The sequence below is a fragment of the Macaca mulatta genome, chromosome 14 (genome assembly GCF_049350105.2).
Source record: "Macaca mulatta isolate MMU2019108-1 chromosome 14, T2T-MMU8v2.0, whole genome shotgun sequence".
NCBI classification, from domain to species: domain Eukaryota; kingdom Metazoa; phylum Chordata; class Mammalia; order Primates; family Cercopithecidae; genus Macaca; species Macaca mulatta.
The window spans coordinates 83,499,737-83,512,961 of NC_133419.1; the positions used below are offsets into that span (position 1 = coordinate 83,499,737).

A 13,225-nucleotide genomic window follows, 5' to 3' on the forward strand; every position below is an offset into this window, starting at 1 on the left:
TTTTCCCTTCAGATTATCAAAAACCTCTTTTTACTCCTGTATTATCTGAAATTTGGAGCAGAGTTTGTTTCTTCTTTTTCCTTTTTTTTTTTTTTTTTTGCTGAAAACAGAAATTTTGTTCACGAGTTAGTTCAAATACATTTATGTAGCTCCCTTATATACTATCAAAGGAGCTCCAACCATCTGGTATGTCTGGAAGACACTTCAGTGAGTAGAAATTAGAAGCCAGCATTTGAAATTTTCTACCACAGGGACATGAAAGCCTAAACCGGCCTTAAAGGGATAAGAGGATTTTACATTTTTAAAAAATAAATCAATTAACATTCATTGTCAAACAGCCTACAAGAAAGTTCCACTAGCATTCTGCAATTGTATAGAATAAGAGAATATTTGTTGCTAATGATTACATTCCAGAAAGCAATATGTTTAGCAGCTGTTTTTCAAAAGACTTGTCAGGTTTTACTATTGTTATTTAATCCAGGCATAACTGTGTAACCTTAAACAAAAACTGTGCATTATTCAACCAGCTAGTGACAAATTATCTTAACAAACTAGATTATCTTTTGCTTTTCTGTACATGAATTTTTGCTTTTTTAGGCATTTTGTATTCCAATTTTTGTTTTAGAATTTAGTGCACATGTAGAAAGGGGAAGAAACCCTTTTGGATGTTGGTAATTATGTACATCAAATAATGTCATATATGAAATTAAAAGCAGATCACAAAACTGAGATTCATGACTCCATTTTTACCAAGGGAAGGAAACAAGAACCATACAGCCAGAATAATTCTTCAGAAGCACACTTTGTTATCAATTATATAACTAAAGAATCAAAGTATATATATATAACTGAAGAGTTAATCAACAGTAAGACTGTGATCTACATCTGATACCAGTAAGAAGCTAAGAGTAATAAATACCTATCCTGACATTCACTAAGTAAATAATGATTATCATTTTAATGATTATCATTTCAATGATAATCATTATTTTTTTTCTGACTGTTATTGTTTTAAATAGGCAAAAGAGCAATAATAAATGGAATACGTGGCTCCTTAAAAAGAAGAGGGATCAACCCAATTTTCTTCCCATGAAGAATAGGATCAAGAAGAAAGAGGTTTAAATTGCTCTGTGAGGTATTTCAGTTCTAAGATTAAGCTTCCTGATAATGAGTTTACAACCCTGGAATTGCCTATTGGGAGAGAGAGACCACCTTGCCTGAAGTTTGTAAAGAAATGGAGGGTGACAGCAATGCCCAAAGGCAAAAGGATGGATCAGATAAATGACTTCCTTTTAAGGCACCCTTTCAGAAATGGAGTTCTTTTCTTTGAAGCCAGGAAAGTTTCTTTGTTTTGTCTCTTAAGGATCTACACTTGGCATCAGACCATTCAGTCTGCTCTTAATTAAGGAGAAAAGGAACTAATATTTGAGTGCTGTTTACCAAGCACTGTACTTTCAACTTATCTAATTTTCACAATAATCCTGACAGGTCTGTCTCATAGATGAGAAGATTGATGCTCAAGACATTGTGCTTCGCCTAAAGTCTCAGCTAATTTGTGGCATACTAGGACTCCTCACACCTAAACTAGTGTTTCCCCTTCTATATAACTCCCCACATCACTCTCTGAAGTATCAAAGTCACCAACCACCAAAGATTCCATCAGGAACTAGAACACAGCATCTCCAAAAATTCTGCTTTAAATCAATGGAAAAGTAAAATTTTGGCTCATACCTCAAGAAGTCAAAGAAGTGGTGACTAGCCTTTGTGCTCTGACCTCTTGTCCAAAGGAGTCCAAGAAAGTCTCAATCAAACTCAAATAGATTTGTCACCATACTGATTTAAGACCAATGACTTAAAAAACAAACAAACAAACAAAAAAAGACCAGTGAAGAGCTATCTATCAGCCTTGCAATGGTGAAAGTTATTTTGCAGGTGGAATAATTTGGGTCATAGGCTTCATTAGCAAAAATTGCTTACAGTTACCTCTAATTTTCAAGTCAAAAATACTTGTTTTTATTGCTTTCCACATAAAGCAATTTGATCTCAGTTCTTTTAAACTTAAGTATTCTCAAGAGAATCAAACCAACAAAGGAAATGTCATTGAGACTTCTCTAAAATGGATCTTGGGGACTGCTTTATGTCAGTGACCCACCAGCCCATCTCTCTTGGGAGCTGCAAAACTTCTTGTTGGTCTGTTTGTGAGAACTTTAACAAAAGATTCTGCTCTGTTAAAAAGGCATATCCTAAAATCTTGAAGGAGACACCCATTATTTATTAAACAGAGCAAGGCCTGTTTGGCAAGTGATAAATGAATAATTTCATGTAACTTCTACTAAAACAATACCTTTTGATTTTTAACTCAAGAACCAATTTGTGATTTCAACAGGACATCAACGAATGGACTGATAAAGCAAGTCCAGCATAGGGCATAATGGAGGGTCAGTCTCTTGGCCTAACAACGTGCAACCAACCTCTTCCCTGAAAGATGAAGGTGGGATGCACTGTGGCAGAAGAACGAGGGCCCATTCAAAAAATCATTAGCTATGAATTAACAGATATTTAATTGAACATATTATGAGGGGCAAAGTACTACATACAACATGGGAATTTAGGTTAATAGGTCACCTGCTCCAATCTCCAACCAATGGGATCCTCTCCACATCTTTGCCTCTTGACAGAGGCTATCACCTGAGGCAGCCTGTCCCATAGTGAACCAACTTTTTGAGAATGGTCTCCCTGACATGGAACCCAAATCTGTGTCCCTACGGCCTCATTCAGTGGGCCTCATTCCACCCCTCTGAACCACAGATCATCTTGTTCTAATGCACTAATTGTAATCCCCTCTTTTTCCTAACCTAAGTCTCCCCAAATCCTTCAGGTATTCTTTAAATGTCTTGCATTTAAAATTCCTTCACCTGACGGGTAATGCCTCCATTTGTTTTTAATTTCAAAGTATGGCTCCTGGAAATGATAATAACATTCCAACATCAAGGGACTGAGGAGAGATGATACACCATCTCCCTTACTCTAACGTTGCTATATTAATATGTGTTTTGAAGGGATGATAATTTCTTGATTCAGTATGAAAAATTTGCCAGTGTGAAGAATGTAAAGGAAGGCATCTTTCCTTCCAAACACAAATTGGCTTATGTCACAGAAATAAAATCCAAAAAGAAAGTAAAGAAAACATATCCCTCCCTTATCCCAAAATTAGTGTTTAACCATGCTGCTTAAATGGAACACATTTTGTCTGAAGGATGAGAAGCAAATGTTGTTTCACAGCTTTTAATTCTTTAGTGAAGTCTCAAAAGTATCATAGTATAAACATGTCAGGACCATGGTTGAGAAAAGTAACCAGTTGCAGTTAAAACAACAACAACAAAAAACATTATAGAAAAAAAGTAATGGCAAACCCTAGAAGATCTCTCCCAGAGGCTAACAGAGCAATGATCCCTAAGTACTCGTTACTGTGAAATACAGAGTTCTACAGGATTAAGAAATAAAAAAGACATTAGATTTTTGCCCTAAATGACAGGTAATAAATCTAAACTTAGGAACATTTCCTCACAGTTCAAAAAGTTCGGCCCACCTCGATTAACTTGTTTTCTGAATATCTTTAGTTGCTGGCTTAGTGGAGAAGGCCATTGGTTTGATATGCAAAAAAAAAAAAAAAAAAAAAAAAAAGAAACAAACAATTTTTCTGATTGTGCTATTTCATTCATGTGGCTTGATTTAAAAGAAGATGTTTCACTTTAGTAGGAAGACCAATTCAAAATCATTTACAACTGCTATTTATTCAGTATGAGTCATGAACTGAAACTTGGTGCGGGATCTGATAGAATTATGGGCTAACTTAAAGGGTAATGTGGCAAATCATTGGCCTAATTCTGTGGGAATCACCAGTGTCCTCTCAAGGCATATATTCATGAATGAAAGAAGATAAGAACCCAGTCCTTTGTTAAATCTGGCGTCTCTGGCCAAATCTAAACGGCTTAAATAATTCTGATCCAAATATCTTATTTTGGTCAATCGTTTCTACCTTCCTTATTAACTCTAAATCAGAACTTGACACATTGTCAAATCAACCCATTTAACTTTCATTTTTAGTTTTCTTGCCACTTTACTCAGGGAGAGATAAAAACGTGAAATGATTAAAAGACCGAGAAAAAGAAAGGTCAGGAAGAGCCCATGGCCTAATCTAAGTAACCCACCAAAAAGATCATTGGCCCTGTAAATTCAAAAAATGTTAATATAATTCAACAGATTTAATAAAAGCATACAAAGGGAGAAAAAGCCTTCTATGGGCAAAGAAGCACAAACTCCTTTGAGGATGTAGTCTACACAAAGCCATAATAAAATATCATTATCAGCAAACTATTATTTCATAGATTTTCCCAAGCCTGACTCCATGACATGAGTATCATGCATTTTCATTGGAAACAAAAATGTTTTGCCATATATTTAATAACTTTATTGAAAGAAGGAAAAGATCACACCAAAAATGGAGGAATACATGAACCCTGGTAGTCCAAGCCAAATTAAACTATGATAAAGCAATTTCTCTTTTTTCATCCACCATTAGATGAGAGTTCATTTTTATGTAAAGAAGGCTCATCTTAGCAAACAGTGCCATGACAATAAGACTGTTAGGCAAACCAATAAATTTAGGTTCTGGCCTGGGTTAAGATGACTGTAATTAGTGTCCTTTCTCAAGTTCTACTTGAAGGAATTTCTGTTTAATCAAAAAAAGCTCCTCCCCCACCCCTCCTTCTTGGCACTTAAATGTTTATTTGACTAATATTTATTGCACCTACAAAATTGTCAGGGATTGTTTTCAAACTTGAGATATATTAGTAGACAAGCATCTGTAAGGCCTAATCTGGAATTCACACAACTAAGAAAAAAAGAAACAAAGTCCCACATTCTCATGTGTTCCTGCTGATGGGCTGTGCATGGGTAAGTTATGGAAAGGCTGGGAGGAGCAACAAGGAAGAAAGAGGCCAAGATCAGAGCTTTTTAATCCCCTTCTGAGTCTGGCCAAGGGTATATAGAGAAGGCTAAACCCTAGGGAATAATACAAGTGTGACCCTAAAAGGTGTTATTTTGCAACTAAATCAGTCCAATCTAACACAGCCATTTCCTCTAAGTTCACAAAGCAACTTTATTTTCAACACACTTGCTACTGTGAGACAAAGTTGGGTCGTCATGTGCTGGGGACACTGGATTTTTGCCCTAAATGACAGGTAATAAATCTAAACTTAGGAACATTTCCTTACAGTTTAAAAAAAGTTCTTCTGCCCTCCTTGATTAACTTGTTTTCTGAATACCTTTAGTTGCTGGCTTAGTGGAGAGGATGGGGAGGGAAAGGCAACAATTATTATAAATTATTTTGGTTTTTATTAAAATGACTTTTCTTTCCTGCAGAGACAGATTCTAAAAGAAAAACAAGTCAAACTTCTGGGATCCCTTTCTCTTTCCCATAGGATCAGGAAAAACACAGTGAGGCCAATCAAAAGTATCAGTCCCTTAAAAAATATGCATAATCTCATGTGCAAGAGACTGGTCAATCTGGAATCTGCTAGAGAAATGCCAGAAATGCTTTATCCACATCGTGTCTTTACATGACTCGATTCTTTACAATTAAATAGCTTTCAAACATCAACATATCAGGACTGAGATTGTCACCATCTACAGCAACAGTGGAATTAAACATCATATCCTTATTCCATTACTCCTCCCTCAGTTATGCTAAGCAGCAAGCTACAGAAACATCTGACAGCATCAACAGCATACAGGTTTAATTATTTTCCCAATTTGCATTTATATCAGTGAACAAATTGGAAGCTATCAAAGTATGGCACTGAAGAAACAGAAACACATATTCAGCAGCACATCTCCCATTTTGAGTCCTGTTTTTAAATTGGCTAAGTAAAGGCGTATACACCTCCATTTGAATTGGAGATTTGCAGTAACACATGCATATAAGGATGGGAGGGAAGGAGGGAGGGAGGGAAGAAGAAAAGGAGAGACCAGAAAAACAGAGAGGAAAGGAGAAAGAAAAAAGAAAGAACTTACGGTTAAGCGTCTGAAGGTAACATTATTACAAGAAGGAGGGGATAAATGACAGTTCAATCTGCTTCCACAAGCAGAATTTTTCTAAGGTTATCACAGAAGATATAAAAACGGGTTGTGAGACTTTTCATCTGTTGCTATTCTCACTTACCATACTAAAAAATCTACAAAATCCTAAGCCTTGGTCTGTCCAAGATGGAGAGTACCAGGAAGTAAAAGACGTGACCTACTATCGAGGACTGTGCTCTGCTTGGAGCCCTGCACTACAGTCCATTCATCCACAGTATTTTGGTCATATCTGGTCTGTTTCCTCATACTACTCAAAATGTCTTAGAGCTAAGTTTTTATATTAGAATGTCATCAACCATTTATTTATTTATTTTTTTCATTTTGCAAACTTTTTCATTTACATAAAGGGCCGGAGACACAAGAGAAGAAAGTGGTAGAGATTCAGAGAAGAACATAAAAGGAAAACTATTCTCTTTTCCCAAAAATCCACCTTTAAAAAGGTAGTAATGAGACTTTGAGAAAGAGTATTGATTCATGGACTTCCCCCATTTTTTTTTTATTTCTTTATAATACATTTAAGGACATCAACGTACTAAAACGTTTGGTCTGTGAAATAGCGGAATCATTAGCACCAAAAGGAGTCACGGAGTTTGTATATATTATTAAAACAACGATTGTTACTGTTGGTCATGGGTAAAGGTTTCATTTCATTTTTACATCCCAAAGTTCTTGAAAGTGCCTGTGGACAAGAGAAATAACACTTTTCAAAATCTCCATGGGGTCGTCAATACGCACCACAGAGACTGTACTTGGCCTTCCCAGTTTTGGTTTATCTGGTAGACAAGAAAACCAGGGCCCCAAGATGATTACCACCGAAGCCCTAAAGAACAGCTCCCACATGCACCCACTGATGTGCAGGAGGGATCCCTACAGTACATTTCCCCCTGGACTCTGTTCAGGAATGCGCTTTTACTTGCTTTTTAAAAAAACAAAAGCAACATGCTCTGCAGATCATGGAGTGCCTAGTGCAATTTTCTCCTTGCTCCAACTCCAGACTGCAAAAGGGTGAAACCATTATATGTTCTGCTAATGCTGGCCTGTGGTCGAGGCCCTTGGCCTGCCATGCTTTGTAAGCTCAGGAGCCCACAGGAGTCCGAAGGTCCGAGAGCGGGAGCCACAGTCATCGCCAGATCTCCCCAGCATCTCATGGCCCATCAGGGCAGTTGCTGATTCCTTTTGCTTCTCCCTGCCTCAGCCTTTAGTTGAAATTACAACAAGTCAAATAGCTGATGCTTTTCCCTTCTCCAGGTAAGGGTGAAGATACATTGTTCACAAGTGTGTTCTGTCTGGCTTCACTGATGAGTCGGCATGCTAAGTCAAGGAAGAGTTTCTCCACATTATCAGATTCCTTGGCTGAGGTCTCCAGATAATACATGTCCTGAGCTTCTGAGAATTCTTCAGCTCGTTGCTGGGAAACCTCTCTCCTTTCAGCCAGGTCAATCTTGTTGCCTATAACAGTAGTAAAATCAAATAAAGAATCAGTATTTGACTTTTTGCAGGCTGAGAAGCATCAAAATTCAACTCCAGATCTGAAGTCAAATCAGACAGATGGGCAAGTAAAGCAAAACAAATGTGACTGTGATTACTGAAATGTTTACTTTAAAATATGAGTGCCAGCTGTGTACAGTGGCTCACACCTGTAATCCCAGCACTTTGGGAGGCCAAGGCAGGCGGATCACAAGGTCAGGAGTTCGAGACCAGCCTGGCCAATATGGTGAAACCCTGTCTCTACTAAAAATACAAAAATTAGCTGGGTGTGGTGACACGTGCCTGTAGTCCCAGCTACTTGGGAGGCTGAGGCAGAAGAATCACTTGAACCCTGGAGGCGGAGGTTTCAGTGAGTCGAGATCACACCACTGCACTCCAGCTTTGGTAACAGAGTGAGACTCCATCTCAAAAAAAAAAAAAAAAAAAAAAGAGTGCCATTCATAATGGCAAGAACTAGAGACAACCCAAATGTCCATCAGTAGGGCACTGACTGAATAAACTATGGTACATCCACACAATGGAGTATTTGCTGCTGTAAAAATCAATTAGGAGTATTTCTATATACTGCCATGTAATGGAAACATTGGGATACGCTGTTAAGAAAAAAAAAAAGCAAAGCAGAAAAAACAAGTATATACAATATGCAACTGTCTACCCAAGAAAAAGGGAAGGCTATGAATACATATATTACACACGTATTTTAGTTCTTTATTTTTTAATAGAAGAATAAATCAAAATCTTAATTTAAAAGAAAATGGTTACCTATGAAAAGAACAGGGTTGAGGTGAAAGGAACAGAAACCCGATCTCTCTGAATATACTTTGTTTTGTAGATTTTACTTTAGGAACTTAAAAATGCTTTATATAATTATACAATTAATTTCAAAATTAAATTTAAAAACCAATCCCTGGCCGGGCGCAGTGGCTCAAGCCTGTAATCCCAGCACTTTGGGAGGCCGAGACGGGCGGATCACGAGGTCAGGAGATCGAGACCATCCTGGTTAACACGGTGAAACCCCGTCTCTACTAAAAAATACAAAAAATTAGCCGGGCGCGGTGGTGGGCGCCTGTAGTCCCAGCTACTCGGGAGGCTGAGGCAGGAGAATGGCGTGAACCCGGGAGGCGGAGCTTGCAGTGAGCTGAGATCCGGCCACTGCACTCCAGCCCGGGCGACAGAGCGAGACTCTGTCTCAAAAAAAACAAACACACAAACAAAAAAAATAAAAACCAATCCCTAAAAACTGAAAGCAAAATTAAGCAAATGAACATGTTTATCATGTGTGGAATAACCACACAGAATATAACCCTTTTTTTCTTTTAATTGAGACAAAGTCTGGCTCTACTGCCCAGACTGGAGCGCAGTGGCGCGATCTTGACTTGCTGCAACCTCCGTCCCGTGGGCTCCAGCCATCCCGTCTCACCTCAGCCTCCCCGGTAGCTGGGACTACAGGCGTGCACTACCATGACCAGCTAATTTTCTTTTTTTTGCAGAGACAGGGTTTCGCCACGTCCAGGCTGGTCTTGAACTTGTGAGCTTAAGCGATCCACCTGCCTCGGCCTCCAGAGTGCTGGGATTATAGACTATTGAGCCACTAAGCCAGGCCAACAGAGTAACTATTTCAAGGTGTTTAAAATACAGTAATTCCATGCAACCCCAGTGGTATACAGCCTAAGGACAAAAAGAATTGAAGAAACAATCTTGAACTGTTTCAGTAATCATTCTTGGTGGTGGTGCTGTTGGTATTATTATTCTGAGGTTGCTATCTGTGTATTATGGGATAAAGCAAATTAGTAGTTATGCTGGTATCTTTGGGAACTGGGACTTTTGGCATAGGAAAAATGAAATATAAACATAAGATTAATGAGGTTAAGTAAAATTTCTGCAGTCCTGAATTATAAATAGAAGTATCAGTATGAATAATTCATGATGTATTTTATCTTTAAAAAGTTTTCTACCTACCTCAAATTCTCCAGGAAACCTGACAAAGGTGTGTCAATTGTATTATCTGGCAATACCACTTATGGTAAAAATGACCCCTCATTGATAAATTACTTCTGGCCTGGGAATTCTATCTACAAATTATAAATACCTAATGGAAAGCCATAGCTCTGAGCTTCCCTGAATGTGGTGACTTCACTTGAAGAGACCCTGAAAGTTATGATTGTGGAGTTGCTATGATAGATTTAGGCTCCTATGGGGTATTGAGGCTGCTAGGCCAAGGCAGATCCTCCATTTGTTTGACATGAACCTTGCTCCCTCACACTAGAATTGTCTGGGGTGTGGGGACCGGGTAGGAGGTCCTGGAAAGTTACGTGGACTGCTACTAGGATTACTTCCACTGAAGAGGGAAGCTGGATGCTGATCTGCTATTAAGCTGTGTTTCCTGTCCTGCGTCCTTCTAAGTGAACACGATGCCATGCGTGGTCTATGGTAGTCTTGTGAGTCGGAATGCTAGCAGAACATAATAGGAAAACTCTGGCCGGGCGCGGTGGCTCAAGCCTGTAATCCCAGCACTTTGGGAGGCCGAGATGGGCGGATCACGAGGTCAGGAGATCGAGACCATCCTGGCTAACACGCTGAAACCCCGTCTCTAATAAAAAATACAAAAAAAAACTAGCCGGGCGAGGTGGCGGGTGCCTGTAGTCCCAGCTACTCGGGAGGCTGAGGCAGGAGAACGGCGTGAACCCGGGAGGCGGAGCTTGCAGTGAGCCAAGATCTGGCCATTGCACTCCAGCCTGGGTGACACAGCAAGACTCCGTCTCAAAAAAAAAAAAAAAAAAATAGGAAAACTCTCCTGAGGATACTACAGAATCCACCACACACATGCACACATACAAACAAGCTCTGTCCACTGAAAGGCCTAAAAACAATGGCTAAACAGGAGGGCTCCTAACACCTAGGTTGTGGCCTCTAAATATGACTCCCTATTGAAAATAAAGCACTTCTTGAACAAATGGCTAATTCTAGGTCTGGGGCAGGAAATGCACAAGATGTGACTGAAACACTTGTTATACCAGAAAGCAAAAAAATTATCCAACATTCCTGGGGTCATATCAAAAGGACTCAGGAGCCCATTTGAAGAAGCTCCCACTGGTAAAGTTGGAATAATGGGAGCATCAGTAATAATAATTGCAAGGGACTGAAATACATCAAATTTAGTTAGTTAGTTAGTTTTTGAGACAGAGTCTCGCTCTGTCACCCAGGCTGGAGTGCAGTGGTGCAGTCTCGGCTCACTGTAACCTCTGCCTCCCAGGTTCAAGAGATTCTCCTGCCTCAGCCTCCCGCTGGGATTACAGGCACACGCCATCATGCTTGGCTAATATTTTGTATATTTTAGTAGAGATGGGGTTTCACCATGTTGCCCAGGCTGGTCTCAAACTCTTGACCTCAAGTGATCCACCTGCCTCGGCCCCTCAAAGTGCCGGGATTACAGGCGTGAGTCATCGCGCCCAGCCCATCAAATTTATTTAAATCTATAAATTTATAATAATATTAAAAATATAAACAGATGTCAATAGTTACTTTTAGAAGATACTGGAGAGCCAGCTCATTACCTTGAAAAGTGGTGAATAAAAAAGAATCAAGCATTCTTCTTGCCTGTCCTATGAGAACTACCCCTCAGAGTATGATATATGTAGCGTTTTGTCTAAAAAGAAAACCAAAAAAACCCTGACTGTCATCAGGCCTCTAGACTTACCTACAAATCTGCAAGAAATACAGGTGATGGAGGTGATATCAAATGATACCTCAGGGGCTATAAAACAAAATTTAGACTTGTAAAGCCTATAGGACAAACAAATGCATTAGCAATAAATTCTAATAGAGAAAAAAAAATGGGAGTGGAAACTTCAGAAAAAAGAATGAAAAGATGTAGCTGTCAATCACAACGTATGGACCTTAGATGGTGTTCTTTTTTTTTTTTGAGACAGAGTCTGGTTCTGTCACCCAGGCTGAATGCAGTGGTGTGATCATAGCTCACTGCAGCCTTCAACTTCTGGGCTCAGGTGATCCTCCTGCTTCAGCTTCCTGAGTAGTTGGGACCACAGGTTCATGCCATCATGCCTGGCTAATCTTGCTATATTGCCCAGGCTGGTCAGAACTGCTGGGCTCAAGCAAGCCTCCTGCCTCAGCTTCCCAAAACAGGTGTGAGCCACCGTGCCTGGCTTCTGGACCTTATTTGGATCTTAATTTGAACAAACAAACAAAAAATTCATGAGTTGATCAGGGAAATGTGAACTCTGTCTAAGTTTTTAAGGCTACTAAGGAATTGTTAACATATTTTAGGTGTAAAAATGCCACTGAGGTTAGGTTTTCTTTTAAAAAATCTATTAGAGATATACACAGATATTGAAACATGAATTAATACAACAGCTGAGATTTGCTTCAAAATAATCTGAGGGAGAAGGTGGACGCATTGCTAGGGAAGAGAAAATAAGATTGGTCATGAGTTAGTAACTGTGAAAGCCGGGAGATGTGTAGAAGGGGATTCACTATACTGTTTCTCTACTTTTTGCTTATGTTTGAAATTTTCCATAGTAAAATTGTTTTTTAAGCCAATTCCTCTTTCATATTGTACTAATTATCTCCCCTCAAATTTTCATTTAACTTCCTTAGATAAAATCCCAAGTAGTAATGCTTTGACTCAAGTTCCTGAAGGCTTTCTGTAAAACAGAAGGTACAAATGTAGACCTCTCAAATGCTTCATGGCAAAGGTTCAACATTGTCCAAAAGGGTTTTACAGGGAGCACTAGCTCATAGAAACACAGATGCTTCACCCAGCAGCTTGAAGGAAGAGTCTAGCAATTTGTTACAATGTAACATATTACAGCTGGACAACTACAGGGCTTGGAGTTGATTTTACATGCTGTGTGACCTTGGGAAAAGAACTTCACCTCTTTGAGTCGTGGTTTCCTGATCTGTAAATCAGGGATCATGATACATAAAGTTCCTCGTATCATTCCTGGCACACATATACCAATTATAGCACTATTCTAAAGTGTTTACTGAGCTTATTATTAACCATAATTTGTAACTTAACAATGCTTCTAAGGCTCTCTACTCAAATTTCCCAAATTCAGGTATTGCTAGACTATATAGGAACGTTCCTTTCTAGGAAGAAAATATGTTAATGATCAAATGGTTACTGACACTTTTCCACTACAGACAGAGAAGTTTTTAATGGCCTGGTCCATTTCAATGCATGTATCAGTCATGATAGAAAATCAAGGGTTGTTTTATGCTTTCCCCGACACTAAATAGAGGTTTTATTCTCCTAGAAAATGAAACAAACTATAGCATTGCCCTTAGCAGATTCTTTCTGAATCATAGAGTTTCTCAAATCAGGCTATATGTTAGGAAGGGAAAAAAATTTACCAAAATACATTTTTAAGGCAATAAACAATTGCTTCAACAATGAATTCCTAATCAACTTAAAAGATACATTTTTCTTCTAGAACAGCCATTTCTTTCATCTTGTAATTAGACTTTTTAAATTTTTAGCAGCTCACATAACTTTCATGGCCATCCAACTTCTTCCCTAGAGCTTACATTGATAGAAAATGTTTTCTACTTTATTTTTCTAAACCGTCACCATGGG

General features: G+C 38.8%; 1 protein-coding gene across 20 annotated transcripts in view; it reads right to left on the bottom strand.

Annotated features, from left to right (window-relative positions):
* Window positions 1-6,413: 6,413 nt before the first annotated feature.
* Window positions 6,414-13,225, bottom strand: part of RAB30 (RAB30, member RAS oncogene family) — a 93,741-nt gene continuing 86,929 nt past the window's right edge. For 10 of the 20 annotated variants that reach the window (XM_015115282.3, XM_077960516.1, XM_077960517.1 and 7 more), the window contains 2 exons: window positions 11,327-11,383; window positions 6,414-7,590 (listed from right to left, as the gene is read on the bottom strand). In XM_015115282.3, coding sequence (XP_014970768.1) covers window positions 7,340-7,590; window positions 11,327-11,383 — 308 coding nt within the window. In that variant the 3' untranslated portion in view covers window positions 6,414-7,339. The remainder of the gene's footprint in view (window positions 7,591-11,326; window positions 11,384-13,225) is intronic. The other 10 variants (XM_015115289.3, XM_077960524.1, XM_077960525.1 and 7 more) reach the window with 2 other exon arrangements.